Genomic DNA, 21,734 nt, shown 5'->3' with positions numbered 1-21,734 from the left:
AATTGATGTTTTAAGAAGCTAAGGAAAGGAAGAAGTATTTCATTTTTTCCACATATTTACTATTTCCAAACTCTACATTCCTTCTTGGAGGTTGGTGTTTCTGATACTTCCTTTTAGCCTGTCGATGAATTCTCTTCAGTTTTTGTTGATCTGAAATGATCTTTATTTCGTCTCTACTTTTTAAATGTTTTATTTTATTTGGAAATATTTTCGAACTTTCAAAAATGTTGCAAGAAAAAGAATAATACAAAGAACACCTATATTCTTTTACACGGATTTATTAATATTGTTTCTCATTATTACTTGTGGTTTCTCCATGTGAACATAAAGTTGTAAGTTACACCATGCAGTATTTTTCAGCATGCATTTACATAGAATAAGATAACTTATCTTATGAATCCACAATAGAGTCATCCATGTAAGTAATTTTTAAGTAACACTGTTAGAATACTTGTTATCAAGTTTGTGGTAACTTAATTGCATTCTGGTTGGACAATGTGATCTAAGTGATACAATGTTTTATATTTGAAGAACTGCTTCATGGCCTAATATGAGACAATTTATATAAAACTTCCAGATATTTACTAAAATATTTATTTATATATATATCAAGCTTATTGTTTCATGTAAGCTTTTGTATATGCAGATTGCATCCATAGTTTGCTTCAGTTTTAAAAATCTTGTGTATCTTTAATGTTAACTTATCTGGTTGATCTGTTAATGATTATGAGACCTAAATAAAAATCTGTCACTATGATAGACACTTTTTATTTGTAATTCTGTTAAATTTTGTCTTATGTATTTTGTTGCTCTGCTGTTAGTTATAAGCCAGTTTAAAAATATGTGTTCACCCTCAATTAGACATGTTTCAGAGAAAATATTATGATTTTTGTTGCCCTGAATGATGACATATTCTTGAAATCATTCTCTGTTGTAGTGGTCAGAGCTCTGTGTTAAGAAAGTACGTTGCATATCTAGGATGCGTAGTCATGTTGTCTTATTGGAATGAGGACAAAAGAAGGCAGCACAGAAAAGATAGCAGCCAGTGAGGACTTAGGAGCTTAGTTAGACATTTGAGTCCTGGTTCTCACCCTTATTAGTTATGCAATCTTGGAAGCTTAACTTTTGACCCTGAATTTCTACTTGTGCAAACAGAACGATAATCACAACCATGACATTTTAATATTATTGATTAATATATAAAGTCCCTATGTTTACATCTAAAACTTAACGAAGCACTTGCTAAGTCTCAATTCTGCTTTTGTCCTTTCACTGGAGCACTGCATTATTTGAACATGTTTATATCCATTTAAAACGTGGTAGTTGAGTAATTTTTACTAGCGATTAAGACACAAATTTGTCTTTCAGTATGATTATATGGGCTCTGAAGTGGCAGTTGCAGCTCAGAAAATTGTCCACGTCTTTAGTCTGATCAACACTGTAAGTATTTGTTTCATATTTAAATAAGAAGCATTCTGATTAATACAGTAGCATTGCTGGACTAAATCACATTTGCAATTTTATAAGAAGTATAGTCTTACTAACTAGTTTATTTCAGTAATGGATATCATTTCAAAAAACAGTAAATTGAATATGTTATCATTACATACAGAGGTGAAATACTATATTTATGATTACCTAAAACTTTGTATGATGTTTGTTCTGTTTTCAGATGTTTTCCCAGCTTAAAGTGACTGTGATGTTAACTTCTCTGGAGCTCTGGTCAGATCAAAATAAAATTTCAACTAATGGGGATGCTAATGAGTTATTACATAGATTTGTGTCATGGAAAGAAAAATTTTTGTTTCAAAGGTCCCATGACATGGCATACTTACTAATGTAAGTAATTTATTTTCATTGGTATAAGGTTTATCAAATTATTTGATAAATTAGGTATCAAAATTATATATAAAATGTATTGTTTATAATGACAAGACACCTCAGAAAAAGATTGTGTGAGCACTGACTGTATTGGCAATATGCAAGCTATAAAAATCTGATAACGATGTAGGACACAGGGTTGGTTATTATCCTAATAGTGGGCTGCTTACCCATGGAAATGTAAAGAACTGGAAATATGGAAAACTTTGGGAAAACTTAGGGACCCTGTGGTTTTAAAGATTTTCTCAGAGTAAATAACTGAAAGCATCATTTTAACATTAAAGAAAATGTAAATTAGTTAACAGTATAATAATTGCATATAAAGCTGCTTATATTATAAAAACATAAAAATAGTAATGTGGTGACCTTAGGATGTTTCTATACTGACCTAGGGTGTAGCTGTTTAACTGCTTGTACTGTATGGGTCAATAGTCTTTATAGAGATTTTTGTTTTACTAATTTGATTATTTTAGATGAAAAAAACCGAAACACAATTCTGATATCCGATACGCAATATGAAATACTCTTGCAAATCTGTGGGTGTCTGTGTGGAATCTAAGATCAGGTTTGGGGATTTGGGAGCAGCATTAACTAAGGACTGAACGTGTGAGGACACTTTCCACAGCCCGCCTCCCCTCATCGTCGTGTGTGTGCCGTGTGGTGTGTCTTTCTCCTGTCTTCCAGTCCAGCCCTTGTTACACACTCTACGGATTCTCTGTGTGGAAATCATGGCAGTAAGCTGTCCTGACTTTCACATCTTAGAATTCTCTCCATCCAGTGCTGACAACGGTGGTGATTAATTTGGGGGGAGAATTAGGCAGTGCTGAATTTTGGGCTGTGGATCACATAATGTTCAAGTTGCCTCTAGAACTTAACTTTGTAGGGACGATGGGAGATTACCCAAGTACAAAATGATGGAAAGCATTAGTCATGATATGTAATACTCATGTTTTAAAGAAAAAAGCTTGATTGAGGAAGCACATACTTAAAGAGTCATTAAATTATTAATTTAAAGTACACTTATCACAAGATTAAATTTGTTGTTCAGTTACAGGGACCATCCTAATTATGTAGGAGCAACGTACCATGGAATGGCATGTGACCCAAAGTTTGCTGCAGGAATTGCTCTGGTATGCATCTTCTCATGTTTTCAGTACTTATATCACAATTTGAAAATTAATGTCCACTTCACAGAACAAAATTACATACAGTATATCTACCATTTTTATAAAATGAACATTTTTAAAAAATGATATTTTTAACTTTGAAACTTAAATGTTACCATTTTTAAAGGATTTTTTTTAATTGGGAAAAAGTACAAATAACATAAAATTCACTGTCTTAACTATTTTCTTAACATGTATCTTTTTCATAAAAGATTATTACAAGAGATTGAATATATTTCCCTGGGCTGTACAGAGAAATTTGTTTTTTAACCTATTTTTATATATAGTAGTTATCATGTTCAGTTTTTTTTTTTTTGATGTGATTGTAAATGAGATTTTTTTCTCTTAATTTCTCTTTCTGATGGTTTGTTGTTAGTGTGTGGAAATGCAACAGATGTCCACAGATGCCTGTATATTAGTTTTGTTCCTGCAACTTTGGCAAATTATTTTTGAACTCTAGTAGCTTTTTGTTGGTGTCTTTAGAATTTTCTGTGTATAATATCATGTCATCTGCAACCAGTGACAGTTTTACTTCTTCCTTTCCAATATGGATTTTTAAATTTCTTTTTCTTGTCTGATTCTTGTGGCCGGGACTTCCAATGCTATGTTGAGTAAAAGTGGTGACAGTGGGTATCCTTGTCTTGTTCCTGAACTTAGAAGAAATTCTTTCAGCTTTGCATACCTGAGTATGATGGTAGCTGTGGGATTGTCATGTATGACCTTTATTATGTTGAGGTATGTTCCCTCTATACCTACTTTGTGGTGAGTTTTCATCCTAAGTAAATGTTGAATTCTGTCAAAAGCTTTGTCTGCGTCGGTTGAGATGATTGTATTATTTTTCTTGTTCACTTTGTTAAGGTGGTGTGTCACATTGGTTGATTGGTGAATACTGAGCCATCCCTGGTGTGATTTGTACTTGATCATGATGTGTGATTCTACTAATGCATTGTTGAATACAGTTTGCTAATATTGGATAATACAGTTCTTATATTTTGAATATTAACCCCATATCAGATAAATAATTTGTAGATGTTCTTCCATTCTGTATGTTTCCTTTACATTCTGTTGATTGTCTCTTTTGAACTGCAAAGAGGTTTAAATTTGGCATAGTCCTATTTGTCTATTTTTGCGTCTGTGGTCTGTGTTTTTCTGATCATATCTACAAAATCTTTATCAAGATTTGTGAAATTTTCTCTCCATGTTTTCTTCTAAGAATTTTACAGTTTGGGCTCTTAACATTTAAATTGTTATACCATTTTGAGTTAATTTTTGTATGTGACGTATTATAAAGGTCCTACATTTTTCTTTTGTATATGGATACTTAATTTTCCCATCACCATTTATTGAAGAGACAATATATTCTTTATTGAGTATTCTTATTGAAGAAACTGTCCCTTTCCCATTGTGTAGTTGGCACCCTTGTCATTTGACCATGTATATGAGGGTTCATTTATAGGCTCTCCATTCTATTTTATATATATATGTATGGCATATTTACATGCCAATACCACATTATTTTGATGGTTAGAGCTAGTAATATGTTTTGAAGTCAGGAAATGTGAGTCCCCCAACTTTGTTCTTTTTCAAAATTGTTACAGTTATTCAGGGTCCCTTGAGATTCCATGCCAATTTTAAGTTTTCTTTTTTCTATTCCTGCCCAAAAAATGCTGCTGGGATTGTGGTAGGCATTTCATTGAATGTATAGATTGCTTTGGATAGTAATGACATCTTAAAAATATGAAGTTTTTCAATCTATGGACATGGAATATGTCTTTCCATTTATTTGTGTCTTTTGTGTTTACACTGCTATATTTTGCAGCCATTAATGTACAGTTCTTTCACCTACTTCGATAGGTTTATTCCTAAGTATTTTACTGTTTTTCATAGTATTATAAGTGGAATTATTTTAAAAATATATTTTCCAGTTGTTAAGAATCGTAATCTATTGTGTTGATTTTGTACACTACAACTTTGCTGAATTCATTTATTCTAACAGTTTCTTTTATGTGGAAAATTTCACGGTTCCTACATATAAGATCATGTCATCTGTGCTCAGAAATAATTGTTCTCTCTTTCCATGTTAGAAGCCTTTTATTCATTCAGTTGCTGAATGTGCTGGCTTGGGCTTCCTATATTATGTGAAACAGATGTGGCCAGAGTGAGCATCCTCTTACTCTTGATATTAGAGGGAACCTTTCAGTATTTCACCGTTGAATGTGACGTTAGCTGTGTTCTTTACTCCATGTTCCATTTCTTGTGGTGGTCATTTTGTTATATTCCAAGTTTTTTGATTTTTTTTTGTATCACTAAAAGTGTGTTGAATCTTGTCAAAGGCATTTTCTGCGTTAGTTGAGATAGTCATGTGCTTTTTGTACTTCATTCTGCAAAAGTGGTGTGATACCATTTTAAATCTAAAACAGGTTTTAACATATTTTTGGATTCCAGGAATAAACGACTTGATCATGGTGTACAAAACTTATAGCGTGTTATTGAATGCTCTTTGCTTGTATTTTGTTGAAGATTTTTGCAGTAGTATTCATCAGGGATATCACGCTATAGTTTTCTTGTTGACCCTTGTCTGGTTTTTGTATCAAGGTAATGTTGCCCATATAGAAAGATTTGGTCAGTTTTCCTTCCTGTTTATTTCTTTGGCAGAATTTGAGGAGGACTGGTATTCTTTGTTTAATGTTTGGTAGAATTTACCCCTGAAGTCATCCAGGTCCTGGACTTTTTTGGATTGGAAGTTTTCGGTTTTTTTTTTTATTATTACTTGAATCTCCTTAGTGGTTTTCAGATTTTCTATTTCTTCATGAGTCAACTTTGATCGGTTGTGTGTTTATAAGTGTTTATCTTTTTTTTCTAAATTACTCAGCTTACTGGTATACAATTTTTATAGTATCATCTTGTGATCTTTTTAAAAAATTTCTGTGGTATCGGTTGTAGTGTTAACTTTTTGTTTTTTTATTTTGTTTCAAAACTAAATGCTTCCCTCTAAGATTGGAAAGAAGGCAAAAATGTATCTTATTGTTCTCATTCATCTTTGTACAGATGTGCAAAACATCGATAACACCAAATACTGTGTTGATGTGGAGCACCAGGAACTCTCCTTTATGTTGATGGGGTTACAAAATGGTACAGACACTGTGGTAGACAGTATGGCAATTGCTTATGAGATTCATCATACTCTTACCATATGATCCAGCATTTGTCCACTATACCATTTTCAAAAAACTACCTTAATACTTATATCTACACAAAACTATGGACGTGGTTGTGTATAGAAGTTTTATTTATAATTGCTTAAATTTGAAAGCAACCAAGATGTCCTTTAATAGGCAACGCAATAAAGAACTTAGGGTTAATCCGTAGAAAGGAATATTATTCGGTGATTTTAAAAATGAGCCATCAAGCCATTAAAAGATGTAGAACAATCTTAAATGCATAATGGTTAGTGAAAAAAGCCTAAGCTGAAAAGGCTACGCATAGTATGATTCCAACTCTATAATTTTCTGAAAAAGGCAAAACTATGGCGATAGTAAAAATATCATTGATTACGAGTGCTATGTGGACTGCTCAGATCACCAGTTCTCAGGTTTTATTTTTTTAATATTCTGCCTTTAGAAAATGCATGTTTGATTCTCTCTCCTACAGCTATTTCTGAAGTGTAAACTGATTGTCAGTTAAACCCTTAAGAATCTGTGTGTTTTTTTAAGTGTTTCCATTAAAAGTAATACAGTTACTGAAACAGTGATTAATCTTTTCAAAATGTTTTGTTTATTGAAATTAAGTGAGTTTCAGGAAAACAGAGGGTAATACTAATCTCATTTTGTGATTTGTCAATGGTGTTCTGATTGAGAGTACTGTTACTCAAAAAGAATAACTAAGTTATGGTTTATATTTTTGAGAGAATATTGCGCTTAATTAAATTAATATTTGCATTTAGGTAATATGGCCACAATTACATGAAAAGACCAAAGGGATGAAAAAATGTCTTAAGCAACAATTCTGTTTTTTTCTCTATGTAGTATCCAAAGATGATAACCTTAGAGGCATTTTCTGTTGTTATGGCACAGTTGCTTGGAATTAACCTGGGATTAGCATATAATAATGATATCTACACTTGTTACTGTCCGGCATCTACATGCATAATGAATCCTGAAGCAATGTAAGGTGCCATTTTTATCAAATCTTTGTCTTCTTTTGGGAGATGTCTCTAGCATTCTTTGATGTATAATTTCTTTCAGTATAACTTGAATAAGAATATTTTCATTGAATACATATGAGTCATTTTAAAGCTTATTAAAGAGAACGATTATTTGATATTGTAGGAAATGTGCTTGAAAATCCTATAGTCAATGCTGTTATATCAGAAGAAAGTGGATGTTGGTGACTTTCTGTGGTGTAGTAGAATTTCGAGGTGAAATGCATTCATTCAATCAAGAAATTCTAAAAAGCATGTACTGTGTCACATGTATGGTATTAGTTTGCCTTAAAAATGGTTAACAAGATAGAACAGTGCTAGACATACCAGCCCATCAGGGACAGAAAATTAATAAGTGGACATAAGAAAAAATAAAATTTAAACGTGTGAAAAGCACCATGAGGGAAATAAACAGAGACTAACTGTGAGAAGAAACTTTCTGATGAAGTGGTCTAATTACTTTAAAAGCAAATGGGTGAATTTCTCCAATCAAAAGACAGTTTGGATGATGGATGAAAAACAAGCCCGTCTATACTGCTATGAGTGACTCACTTCAAATGTAACAACAAACAGCCAAAAGGTGAAGGGATAGAAAAAGGTATCCCCCATAACTTGAAACCAAAAGAAAGGTGAATTAGCTTTACTTATATCACACAAAATAGACTTTCAAACAAAAACTATAATCAGAGCAAAGAAAGATATTATTTCAGTTCAATAAGAAGGTACAACATTTGTAAATATATATGCACTCAATATAGGAGCATGTAAATACATAAAGCAATTATTAACAGAAATAAAAGCTAGTAGTGGATTATAATCCATAAGTATAATAGGAAAATATGATTCCATGTTCATATAAATATGTCCATGAATAAATTGAAAATGGGAGTAGAAATGAGATATTTACATAAAACGTTCTTGAAATAATTATTAACTGAGGAGGAAAAAAGAAATGTTAGGCTGAAGACCAGCAGACACACCTTAATCAACTGATCAGAGTGTATTTATCAGGAATATAACAAATTGAAATCGTGTGTCTCTGTCTGTTAGGATGCAGGGAAGCAGACTCAGCAGCACTTCTGTGATGATGAGGCTGCCGGATGCATAACCTCAGTCTAACCACGGGGAACATTTGATAAACCTCAACTGAGGGACATTTTACCAAATAATCAGCCAGTAGTTATAGATCTTTTCAGTATTATACAATTCAACAAAAAATGTAGTCAACTAATCTAAGGAGACATGAGAACTAAATGCAGTGGTTGACTTGGAACTGGATCCTTATGCTATAAAGTGCCAATATTGTGATGAAGGGGAAATTTGAACATGATATGAGGATTATATGTTAGTAATGTTCCATTATTTCCTGCTATGGAAGGAAGAATTCATTTCTATGTAAAAATTATTCATTAAAATATTTAGAGTTATCAGGATATCCCATTGGCAACTTACTCAACTGTGTAAGGAAACCAAATTTATTCTTTAGATTTTTTTTATCATTTCTGTAAGTATGAGATTGTTACAAATTTAAACAAAAACCTGTGAAACAGGGCACTTAGAAATAAAGAAGTATGAAAATAAAAGAAATCTAGGCTTAAAACATTTAATGAAATCAGTGTTGAGATATTGCTGACTTTTCATTAACAAAATCAACCATCATTTATTTCTTCAGTTTTCCATGTTATTCCTGGTATGTTCAGTTTTCTTAATGATAATAAGTGCTTCTTATATAATGATTATAATTATGATGATATTAACAGTGATATTAACAGTAATATTGAAAATAATAAATAAGGCAGACTTAAGTAGACCCGTTTGTGTGCCAAGCACTATTTTGTTTTAAGGTATTCTATCTCATGTCACTTTAACTTCCTCTAGTTAGTAGGTGTCTGTTATATTGAATTACAATAGAAGTGAACTTCCTGCTTTTATTTAGGGGTTGTATTGAAAATAAAAGCTCTCTCCACTTCTTGGCTCTTCTGTAAGGGAACTAGTACAGAATTCATAGCACTTTACTGAAGAGTGTTACTTTGATACTGATTTTATCCCATTTATCTATTTAATTTTAGACGTTCCCGTGGTGTAAAGTTTTTCAGCAGTTGCAGCGTAGATGGATTTAAACACATAGTTTCACAGCCTGAATTTGAATGTCTTCAGAATCAAACAGGTCCAAAAGTGGTTCCACAAGGAAGAGTTGGAGTTTGTGGCAATGGAATTTTGGAACCACCAGAGCAATGTGATTGTGGTGCTGAAGGGGTTAGTGAGAAACATTCATAACTTACCTGAAGATTTGTTTTCATGTTTGTCAGGTGGTCTTATAAATATAGGTGTGATATAAAAAGAGAGGAATTTTTTTTTAATGTTGTACCATTTTATCAAATACCTAAGATGGGGAGATATGGGATGTGTGATAATGGATTCATCCTGAATTTGAAGCATTTGAAGAATTTAAGTATGGGTTAAGTGTAGCATGGATTAAAGAAGTAGGTTTTCAAAAAAAAAAACAAAAACAAAAGTAGGTTTTCTTTATTGTGTAAACGTCACTACCAATACCCTCCTTCCTGTATCATAAACATCAATTCCAACAGGAATATAATTATCACCTAAATCCTCCCTGAATTCCTCCAAAGTCTCAGAATTGCATCACCAAGTTATTGAATGCATGCTGTTGCTTCCCGACTCATCTCCTAATTTCAGTCCTTGCATCTGGAGAGCTCCATTTATTTTAACTTGGTTCCACAGAACTGAATTAATCGCAGTCCTAGGTTTGTTAGTGTTATATTTAGCTTTTGGCTGTTCTCGTCCTTGTTCAATTGTGCTGGGTAAGACAGCTCGTCACTGAGTTTTGTTGTGCCTGGCTTCATACACTTGTGCATGGTGATTTTTTTGATTTAGGGAGAATTTTGAGAAGATGAAAGGTCAATAATTGTAAAGAACAAAATTCTGTATGTGATTATATCATAATTTTTAAGTTAGTGACTCAACTCTTCTGTATTTGTAATAATTTTGATTGCCTGAACTTTGAGTACTTGAGGAATAATATTGATACATCCAACTATACAGTTGAATTTGCCTAGTTTTCACTATAATTTACTCAGTTCATGCTTCATATTTTTGAAGCTGTTTTATATGGTGCAGACTTATTTACAGTTGTGCTTATATCTTCTTAGAAACTGCAGTTTTTACCTTCAATCCTGAATCTGTATATTTTTTAAGTTGCTTTCTGTTCTAAAGTCTCTATGTCCTGACATATCTGTATGCCTGTATGCCTGTCTATATTAATGCACAAGCTAGCTTCTTTAATTAACATTTTCCTGATATTTTTCTATCCTCATGTAGTTTTTATTTTGCTGTTAAGTTCAATATCTACATAAGGTTTCAATTTATTATTCAGTATGTCTGATTAAAAGGTTATCCCTTCAAACGTTATTATGATTCATAATTTGCATATTTATAAATTAACTATATTTCAGTTTATTCATTAAGATTTCCTTTTCTTTTACCCAATGGCTTCTTTCTGTCCAAGGGTTTTTTTCCAGGATACCTCATTACATTAGGTATTCTTTACACTGCCTTTTTTTTTTTTAATTTTAGTTGTCTCAAAATTTCTGTGTTCATTTTGCCATATTTAGTTTTACTACTTTTTTTTTTTTACTTTCTTAGCCACATTTAGTTTTTAATTGAATTTGTATTTATTTCTTTTTGTCTGTGTGTTTGGTTTTTCTTTATTCCACTGTTTCCTTCAGGGATTTAGTGTATATGTACTTATTATTTCCCTTTAGTGATGATCCTTGCATTTTCATCATACCTTTTTAAGGTTTAACCATACCTGGGCCACCTTCCCCCCTAAGTATCAGGGTTTAAAACCCAATTAACTTACAAAGTATTTTTGAAAAAAATTTATTTCTGTCATCTTTACTCTTTACATTACAAAGTACTACGATGACTTTATTCATCCAAAAATAGTACCTATCATTGCTTTTGTTTATTAGTAATTTCTGGGGTTTTTTTGTTTGTGTGTGTGTGTGTGTGTGTGTGAGTGTGTGAGAGTTTCCTTCTGAAATAATAGTAATTTCCTTTTGAATTATATTCTCTTCCTTAAGATATATATAAGGACAGTTCTCTACCCACTTTTGTTAAGCATTTAATATTTATATAATACTCGTAATGTCATTGTGATACATAATACACATAAAATATATACATGAAATGTGGATGAAGAGTGTATTGAATAGACATTTAAGAAGGTCACAAACTCTCTCTGCAAGAGAAGTTGTTTTTGTGACCCTTCTCAATCACATGCCTCTTCCTTCCAACCATCATTTAGAATTTAATGATCATCATTTCAGTGCTTTGCTTTTCATTAAAGTTTTACCTCTTATGCATCCTTACACAATACAGTGTGACTGTTTTCTACCTTTATATAATTTGCAATCATATGGTTTATACAGTTTGGTAACTTGGTCTAGTACTTATAAATTGTTTTCATTGATTTTAGTATTAATTTTACAAATATTAAAGTATGTCCATTCTTAGTAAATGAAAATTGAAGTTTATATCAGCTTTTAATTGTCAAGACTCACTCACTTATGACTTTCCTTGCATGTGTGCCTGCATTTCAGCAGGGGGTATGTATACCAATGAGTGAGTTTGCTATGTCTTGAAGTGTATATGTATATGTAACTTTTAAGTCAGGATATCTTACTTCCTTTGGGTTTTCTTACCCTTCAGTGGTCTTTTCGTGTGTTCTACACGTTTATCTGTCATTTCGTCAGCATTCATTTCTGTGAATTACCAGCAGTTTATCATCAATATGATAGAAAACTAGGGGATATATGCTCGTTTTCCAGTAATGTAAGTTTTCTCAGATTGACACAAGTCTTGTAAAGAGGACTCTGAGAGACCAAGTCTTTCAAGTAAAGCAGTAGCTATGTTGTTTCTGTTTCTTGTGGCTGGAAATCCTCCTATTTGTGGAGTTTATCAGTGTCAGAAGTTACCCGGTTCTAGTGGAACTTTTGGGGGTTTTCCCACCCAATTGGATTGGATTGTTTCATAAAGGACTTTTAACAGAATGAGAGTATTGAGAATTGTTATCTTTTCTTCACCTAACTATGGAATAAAATTACTTGGTTCCAAATTCCAGAAGCCAGTGATTACCAGAGGAAATTCAGGGCCAGTGGATAAAATCAGCTGTGTAAGTGGTCAGAGATGCCTGCAGTGCATGGGATCCTAATCAGATATGGTGTCCAATGGTGGGCCTTCCCCCCTTTATCCTGGGCTCTGTTTTTTTAGAATTCTTGTTGCTGAGCTCCACTTGTCCCCCTTTTTTGCATTACCTTTTAACAGTTCAAATTCCTGAGCATGGAATCATGAATAATTTCATTACCTTCTTTTTTTCCTGTATTACAATGTATTAACTCTAACAAAGTGGTGTTCAAGATCAATCCAGAGGTAAAAATCATACTGTGATTGTAATTAAGTTAGAAATATACTGTAGTATATTGTGACAATAAATGTTGTGACAGTAAATAAAATTATTTATTTGATTGAAAATTCCTATTATTTAACATGATTATATTTGGTTTTAGCATTGCAGTCATATAAAATGCTGTGATCCTGTAAATTGTGCTCTGAAGCCAATGGCAACGTGTGGTACTGGACCATGCTGTGACAAAAAAACTTGTCATGTAAGTTTTTGAAATACTGCATTATTTTCTTCCATGAAATTTTTGTAGGTTTGTGAGTTCATTTTGGGGGGCTTTTTTACTTTCTTTCTGTTAGTTTATGCTCTGATTCATGCACAGTTGATTTCAGAATTGAATGGTGGTCCTTAGGTCTTTTTTAACCCCCTTTTTTAGCTCCACCTCTCACTGTGTTGTTTCAGTCTCTGCTCAAGACCCACCGCGTTGTTGCATTCAGTAGCAATTCCAGGTAGTTTGCATGCTAGGGCCTCCTCTCGGTAGTGCCTGAAAGGTCGCTCTTCACGGTCAAACAACTTTTGATAAAATTAAAATAAGCGTCCCAACACACACTTAATATGCAATATTTGAATACAGAGACAATAGGAATGAAAAAATCTCATACTGAAAGTAGCAGAAAAGGAATCCATGTAGAAGAGTCAGCAATATGTAGCGTGTCTACTACTGAAGGTGAACTTTGACAAAGCCCTGCAGGTGGACTGACTGAATCCTTGTCTTCCCTTGGGAAGTTCTCCATCCAGGTTTCCTTTGTAGCCACATCCGATAGGAGACTGGGAACGAGCGCTGTTCCAGGGTTTGCTGCATTTTAGCGACTGCCCTTTTTGGTGTTGCTTTCAGGAGTCTGTGAAAAACATAGAAGCTGATTAATGAGAGGTTTTGACGGTCAGATTTGGCTTTTTCTCTGTCGGTGAATCCCTGGTAACATTACTTTGTTCTGTGAGTGTTCTCTTTCCTTCTCTGGGCTAGTTTTTAAAGCCACAGCTCCTTTGCTTTGAAGGCACGAGTATAGAGACCAGCTAGGGTTTACACTTCGTGGTAACTCTCCTTGGTCTTTCCTTCACCAGAGCTCTCATCTCAGTCTTTGTCTCCAAATCAGTGGGACTGAGCAATCAGTGAGGCTTTTCTAAGCAGTCCATCGCCCTTTCCCCACATCACAAAGGATAGTTTATTAAATGGAGAAAATCACAACATTTGATGGAATGAAAATTCATAGCATTAGTTGCTAGGGAGGGTTTCAGGGTAACAGCTAAATGTACTGTGTTAGTGTGCATTAACTTTATTATGTGTTGCAGCAGAAAATTTGGCCTGTGTTGGCATTTAAAGGCTCACAGGTGCCTTACGCTCTTGCTGTCATTTGTTCATTCTTGGTCTTAGTGTAAAGGCTTTCTGTTTCCTTCTGTGTCTACTTTCAGGTAGGCCAGTTTCCACTGATGTTTGTGGGAAGTTTAATGATTTGATCCAGTTTTTTTCCTTTATATTTTTAATTTAGATAGACCCAAGTCCAAGTGCAAAGACATGGAAGATCAATAATTAAACCAGCTATTCTTATGACAGATAACAGTGATGAACATGTTTTTAGCCAGTACTCAGACATTCCTGTATGCAATTTAAGAAATTGTGATTGGTACCTTCAGTTCTGTCTTCATAATGAGAAGCCAAGCAAAGGATAACAAACAGACGGTTGTGAGGCTTACATAGGAGAAGAGTTTAGCTTCGTGCTCAGTTGAATATTTGTAAAACAGGAACAGCACGATCTTAACCCTGTAGATCTGCTGGATATGCTTGCCTTTGTGTGGGCCGTTCTTACGCTTTTTTCTGTGTGCGGTACAGGTAGCTCATTGCAGTTCCGGGCTTTTCGAGGCCGTGGTGTACAATATTCCAGAAGAACAGAGGGATCCTCTCTTTCCCAACATCCACCCCCATCCCTGGTAGTGAAGGAAACCGCAACCCACCCCTACACTCTACGTTAAATTTCCCACCGCTGTGTCTAGGGAGCAGTGTTCCAATTATCATCCTGAGTCAAAAGCAGAGTGTCGACCGAAATAAATGCACAGCCTAAAAGATGAGAGTTATGTTTTATTTGGTGGACATTTCAGAGGACTCGAATCCCTTCATTCCTGGGATGACAGCCTCTCAGATGGTGCTGAGGGACTGCTCCGAAGAGGTAGGGGAGGAGCTAGGATATATAGGAGTTTTACAAGAAAGACCAGGTTGTCATAACATTAAAAAATTACTTGTTAACTGAAGAAAACGAGACATCTCACATTGAAGAATTTAGTGCTTTTCTGTGTATGAGAGGGAGCAAACATTTGGGCTCATTGAAATCGTTTTTCTAAAAAGCATCTAGCTACCTCTAGGGTGTTTTATTTTGTCCTTTATTATTGTGAGTCCGCCCAGAGTGCACCATTATGAGTGGCTGCAGAGGCTGGGCTGCAGGCTTGTCTTCACTGGGGGGTGGTGGCAGTGGCTGATGACTTGATGGCTTCAACATTCTTTGTTTACTATATTGCTTGCAGTATTTTTTGTTCATGAGAGCCATGTGATTTGTAAACTTCTCATGGTGGAAGTGGAGCAGGTCCTAAAAGGAAAATTGACATGCAAAAGTAATTCAAGATGTACATTTAGAAACATTTTAGAAATACAGCAAAGACTGGCATCTGAGTCCGTTACAGGATTTCAGGAGTGCGGTTAATTAGAAGAAGCAAACGTTGAATAACAAATACAGGTAGCTTTATATCAGATATTTTCTATTTATCTGGAAGTAAATATTCAGGGTAAGCCCAGCATTTGAAGTATGAGAACTTTCACTAGAGCCATTTTTCAAATTGAGGTGAAAAGCACACAAGATAAAACTAACCATTTTCAAGTGACGAACTGAGTGGCATCACAGTGTTGTGCAGCTGCCAGCTCTGCCTCGTGCTGTACCAGGGTCATCCCCCAAACAGGAGAGCCCTGACCCCTGAAGCACTTGCTCTCCTTTTCTTACTGAATTGCACAGGAGCCCCCCACTTTGGGGGCCCTAGCTGAAACCAGAGCCCTCCTGCCTCCATCAAGGAGTTCTCTCCTGCTCAGGAACTTGCTGCCAATAATGAAAGTGAGTTTGGTGACCTTTGTGTCTGGTTTTCCTCACTTAATACAGTGTTTTCAGGTTTCCTCCACCTTGTAGCATATATCAGTACTCCATTCCTGTAAATGGCCCAGAACATTCCACTGTGTGCATGTGCCACAGTTTGTTTATCCATTCATCCACTGATGAACATTTGGCTTCTTCCTGCTCTATTTCACCAGACTTTTACATGAATTCATAATTTAACTTTAAATACTTACAGAGGTAATAGTAATGGAAATGATAGTTACAAGTACAATGCTCCTATTTAAATTTTTTATGTTTTGTTTTACTACTTTGAAAACGAATCTTGGTTTTTCTTTGTCTCACAGGTATTTTCAAAAGGAAAATTATGTAGAAAAAGCACAGATCTGTGTGATTTTCCAGAATATTGCGATGGCAGATCTGAGTTCTGTGTACCTGACATGAAAGCTGCTGATTTAGAACTGTGTAATAATAAGACTGCCTATTGTTTCGAAGGAACGTGCCGTGACCCTGATCAGCAGTGTGCACAGTTGTTTGGAAAATGTAATAGTTCTGTCTTTCTTTTTGAGGTTTATATTTATACTGTATTTTTTCCTAAAGTTAGTAACCCACCCTATAGCCATGATCATAATTCTTGCTTAATCTAAATTTGAAAATAAAATTGCAAATCAAAGCAATGTTGAACTATGTCAAGAGGTGAAAAAGACCTTGTAAGTATAGGACAAAGAGAGTAGAATATAATTCAAATTTCAGGTGATTGGTGACAAGGAAGTAGAATGTTAGAGTTATAGATAATTGAGCAAATGACTGTTTTAGTTCTTAATCATTTCTGCACTATAATAACAATTTTCCTATTCTCAAGTGGGGACTTTCTAGTAAGTGTTTCTCCTTCATGTATACCAGTGGATGACAGCAAAAATTTAGAGTAGATGACAATGACTGGGCTTTGTTAGATGTCTCTATACCAATTTACCATACGTTTAGTTTTTTAATGTTTTTTTTTTAAGATGATTAATTGCAACTTTATATTTTCAGTTGCAAAAGCGGGTACTGATATATGTATGCAAGAAGTGAATATGCACTCAGACAATTTTGGAAACTGTAACGCTGCATTTTGTCATCTTAGGTGTGTATTTTGAAAAATATACATTTTCCTAATGCAATGTATGTGTATGTGTGTGTACTGCAAAGAATCACTCAGTACAAATGAGGGATGACTATAGTATATAAAGACAAATCTACATGTTGCCCTTTGTAAGATGGTGTATGTTCTGAATAGCTTTGGTGTTATGATCTGAATAACAGTTTGAATTATCCTCACATTTTTCATTGTTATTATGTAATTTATTTTGTGGCTAAATGACATAAGGGTAATTTTTTCTGTCTTAAATCATAGGAATGTCTTATGCGGAAAGTTAGTTTGTACCTGGACACGAACAGAAGTAGTGCCATTTAAAAATTTTGATACTCAATATGCTTACGTTGATGGCCTTGTGTGTATATCTGCAAGTCTGAGAAATCTGACACCAGTGTTACTGCCAGTGGATTATACCTATGTATGGAATGGCACTATGTGTGGTCCAAATCGGGTAAATGAAAACTTTTCTTAATTCTATATATCGTGTGTGAGTGTCTTAGTGTCAGTGTGTGTGTGCGTGAGAGAGCGAGACAGACCTTAAGATTTTTTTATTTGTAATTGTTAAAATTTTGGTGACTCCATCACGAACGTAAGCCTTAAAGGTCAAAATTTTTGTTGGTTAAAGAAACACTTGCTTTAACTATCTGTCATATTTTATTATGAATTTTACTCTTGATATTTAAAGTTGTTTCCTCACGCTTGAGTATCTTACTTAGCCTCTTCACTAGGCCAGGACCAGGTCTGCAATAATTTGTGTAAAAAAATAAGAAAAAAGAATGAAATAATGCACCCAAAAAGTAGGTCAAAACAGCCTGAATGTTAAGAACAACAAAGACGATTAATTTAGCTACAGTGAAAGTAAAACATTTATTTGCTCATTAGCTTACTTTCCCTAATTCTTTTTCCAAAACCCTAATATATCTGTTAAAAATTCACCCTTTCTTAGGTCACAAAAGAGAGTAAGCTTTATTTATTTGTATTTTTCTTAAACATTTAAAGAAACATTAATAGAAGGCTTTAAACTTGTACCATTGAAAATTTAGCTGAGTAATGTAAAACAATACACAGTTAATTCACATTTAAATTTAAATTATTTACCTTGAGAAATAATATTTTAAGAAATGAAAAATAAGAGGAAAATAGAAGTGAATAGTAAAATTGAATGGGAAGAGATATTCTTACCTAAACATAATAAAGTAATCACAACGGAACGTACTGGTGCTGATTACATTTTAAAATAATATTGTTAGCCCTTCAAAGATCATTTAAATCAAATGGCAAATAGTTTTCTATAAATATGGCAGAGTAAAGAAATACATTTATTGTCTAATTTCATCATTCATTAATTGGAAAAAAGCACGATAGTGGCTTATACACATGGCGTAACACTGAAAAAATAATTTTGTCTGTCCCTAGTTTTTGGCAGAGAGCTTCTAAACCTCTTGGGATTTCCTGACTGATAAGAATGGTTTTTTGTCATTCATAATTTGCCCTTTCCAATCAAACTGAATTTACGCTAACGAGGTAATAGGGTACGGCCTCTAGATGGCTTCAGGATAGAGCTGGTCGCCAGAAAGACCAAGTAATTAGAGGCATGGAACTTCTAGTTCCATTCACAACTTCCATAAAGGGAGTGGTGTGGCTGGAGACTGAACTATATAAAAACTTTTGAACAGTGAGGTTCAGGGAACTTCCAAGTTGTTGAAATAAAAATGAATATCCAACAATTGTTTTTGTCTATCAGTTGGAAATTGAAAATAATAATTGATGATGAGAAGTGTAATTTACGGTCATACTAAAACAAATATAAATTAGTGCATACTTTCTGGAGAGTGATTTAGAAATATGTAAGAAGTCAAATATATTATACCTTTCTATGGATTTTAAACATTTATTATTATTACTTTTTTGAGATCTTACTGAAACATAACATTATATCAACTCCATTTGTACAACATAATGATTCAATATTTATATATATTTCAAAATGGTCACCACAATAAGTCTAATTAATATGTCACTGTATATAGTTACAATTTTTTTCTTATGAGAAATTTAAGGTTACTCTCTTGTCAAGTTTCAAATATGGAATAAAATACTATCAGCTATAGTCACCATCCTATACTGTACACTGGAAATCTCCCAGACTTTACAACTGGAAGTTTGTACCTTTTGACGCCCTTCACCCATTTTGCTCAACCCCCAAATGCCACCTCTGGCAGCCACCAGTCTGTTCCCTGTATCTGTGAGCTTTGAGTTTTCTTGGTTTTGGTTTTATTCTTTCTGGGATTCCACATATAAGTGAGATCATACAGTATTTATTTGCCTTTCTGTCTGACTTATTTCATTTAGCATAATGCTCTCAAAGTCCATCGACATTGTCAAAACTGGCACGATTTCAGTTTGTGTGGCTGAATAGTATTCTGTTGTGTATATAGATTACATTTTCTTTACTCAGTTCATCCACTGACAGACACGAGTTGCTTCCACATCTTAGCAATTATAAATAATGCTGAAATGAACATGAAGGTGTGGATATATTTTTGAGTTAGTGTTTTTCATTTTCTTCAGATAAATACCCACAAGTGAGATTGCTGGGTCATGTGGTACTTCCATTTGTAATTTTTTTGGATGAAACTCCATACTGCTTTTTATATTGGCTGCACCAACTTACATTCCCACCAACAGAAACTAAACTTCCCTTTCCTCTAGTTCTAAGCCAGCACTTACTCCTTGTCTTTATGATAATAGCCATTCTACTGTCTTAGAAGAACAGGAGAAACAATTTAAAGATAGAAAAGTATTTGAGGAGATAATGTCTGGAAAATTTCCAAATCTATCAAAAGGTATAAACCTACAAATGCAAGAAGCCAAAAATACATTATATAGAATGAACCCAATGAAATCCATAGTAGGATGCAGTATAATAAAATTTCTGAAAGACAAGGACAAATAAAAATAATCTTAAAATCAATGAAAGTGAAATAATTTTATGTACTGGATAAACACAATTACAATGACAACAATTGCAATAAAACCATAGGGAACTAGACATACAAATGCCATAGAGGATTGCCATGCCAGTTAATTAGCCTTCTCTCATCCCACATGACACTTCAGTTCAGCAAGTGTCCTGTGGAAAAATGGGCCATTTATTTAAAAGACCTCTGGTTTCTCCCATCAGCCCTGTGTGACCATGACAAGCTTTACAGGTTACTCATGTCTCCTACATGATTCTCTGCCTGGGAAAGTCCGATCATTAGACCCTGCCCAACTGGGCAACGTCCCCATGGATGGAAAAGAAAACAGAAAGGAGAGGGGAGGAAATGGAAGGGGATGGAAGGGAAAGGAAGGAAAGGGAGGAGAAGGGAAGGGAAGGAGACAGGAAGAAAGGAAGACAAAGACTGACTTTTCCTGCTCATGCCAGTAGGAGCTTTAAGCTGGCAATGATGTTTTGATCCCACACCCTTTTTAAAATACAAATCCTAATTGGCAGCTCTCTCTGTGTGACTGGGTCTGTCACATGACAGCCTTTATTTTGGAGGCTGGCTTTTAGGCCACAGGCCTAACTTCTGGTACTTGCAGTAGTTTAATTGGATAGAGGATACATCACTGGAGACGCCCGGATTCTGTAGTCACCATTAATTCAGTTGCTTTAGGAGACAAAATACCCTTCTAAATTGTCTCCCTTGGGATCAAAGCATTGTGTTGACTGTTCTGAAACTGGGGGAAAGGGAGAGGTGAGTAGTGAATCTGGAGAGCTGACGAGCTGCGTGGTTTTGTGGACAGACCTCCACTGGCCTTTCCGCATGGTGGCCGCCCTGTCCGGTCTTGCCCTTTCAGCTCTCCTTCCTGCTTTTCCTGAGGACTCGGGGGCTCCAGCCCCTCCAGAGCCTTGTGAGCTAATCCACTAGGCTCTCTCCTTTGCCACTGTGTCCCCTGTTGCTTTCTCACTTCACTTCATCCAACACTGGCCTTCATTTTATTTCAGAATCCCAGGAAGTTCTTAAACCTCTCATGTTCTGGTTGTCTCTTTCTGACTTTCCTCTACTCTCATTTATTGGGAAGAAAGGGGGCTTAAAATTGTGTGGGCCAGATCTGTGAATTTGAATCACTCTAGTTATTTTAAAAATTCATCAAGGTTATACTTTATTTTCATTTGTTATTTTACAGTGTTCAGTTGTTTTCAGAGAGGTTAGAAAGGAAAGGCTTCTTTACCGTGTCCTCATTAAATGTGATTCCTGTGTAAAAATCAACCTGTTTATTGATAGATAAGAAATAAAAGAGAAAGAGAGAAATGGAACTATTTGTTTTTTTTTTTTAGCATTTTTTAATTGAGGTATAGTCATCTTACAATGTTGTGTCAAATTCCAGTGTAGAGCACAATTTTTCAGTCATACATGAGCACACATACATGCCTTGTCATATTTTTTTTTTCACTGTGAGCTACCACAAGATCTTGTATATATTTCCCTGTGCTATATAGTATAATCTTGTTTATCTATTCTACATTTTGAAGTCCCAGTCTGTCCCTTCCCAACCCCCACCCCCTTGGCAACCACAAGTTTGTACTCTATGTCTATGAGTCTGTTTCTGTTTGTATTTGTGTTCTTTTCTTTTCTTTTTTTTTTTTTTTAAGATTCCACATATGAGCGATCTCATGTGGTATTTTTCTTTCTCTTTCTGGCTTACTTCACTTAGAATGACATTCTCCAGGAGCATCCATGTTGCTGCAAATGGCGTTATGTTGTCGGTTTTTATGGCTGAGTAGTATTCC

General features: G+C 34.6%; 1 protein-coding gene across 1 annotated transcript in view; it reads left to right on the top strand.

Moving 5' to 3' along the window:
• LOC102518756 (A disintegrin and metallopeptidase domain 3) overlaps positions 1-21,734 on the top strand; it is a 59,049-nt gene that overhangs the window by 23,224 nt on the left and 14,091 nt on the right. The window contains exons 8-16 of the mRNA XM_032468689.1: positions 1,369-1,440; positions 1,673-1,839; positions 2,930-3,011; positions 7,073-7,212; positions 9,318-9,504; positions 12,837-12,935; positions 16,167-16,362; positions 16,855-16,945; positions 17,216-17,408. Of these exons, the coding sequence (XP_032324580.1) occupies positions 1,369-1,440; positions 1,673-1,839; positions 2,930-3,011; positions 7,073-7,212; positions 9,318-9,504; positions 12,837-12,935; positions 16,167-16,362; positions 16,855-16,945; positions 17,216-17,408 (1,227 nt within the window). The remainder of the gene's footprint in view (positions 1-1,368; positions 1,441-1,672; positions 1,840-2,929; positions 3,012-7,072; positions 7,213-9,317; positions 9,505-12,836; positions 12,936-16,166; positions 16,363-16,854; positions 16,946-17,215; positions 17,409-21,734) is intronic.

Source organism: Camelus ferus, chromosome 26 (genome assembly GCF_009834535.1).
Source record: "Camelus ferus isolate YT-003-E chromosome 26, BCGSAC_Cfer_1.0, whole genome shotgun sequence".
Taxonomy (NCBI): Eukaryota; Metazoa; Chordata; class Mammalia; order Artiodactyla; family Camelidae; genus Camelus; species Camelus ferus.
This window is presented reverse-complemented; position numbering and strand designations above follow the sequence as displayed.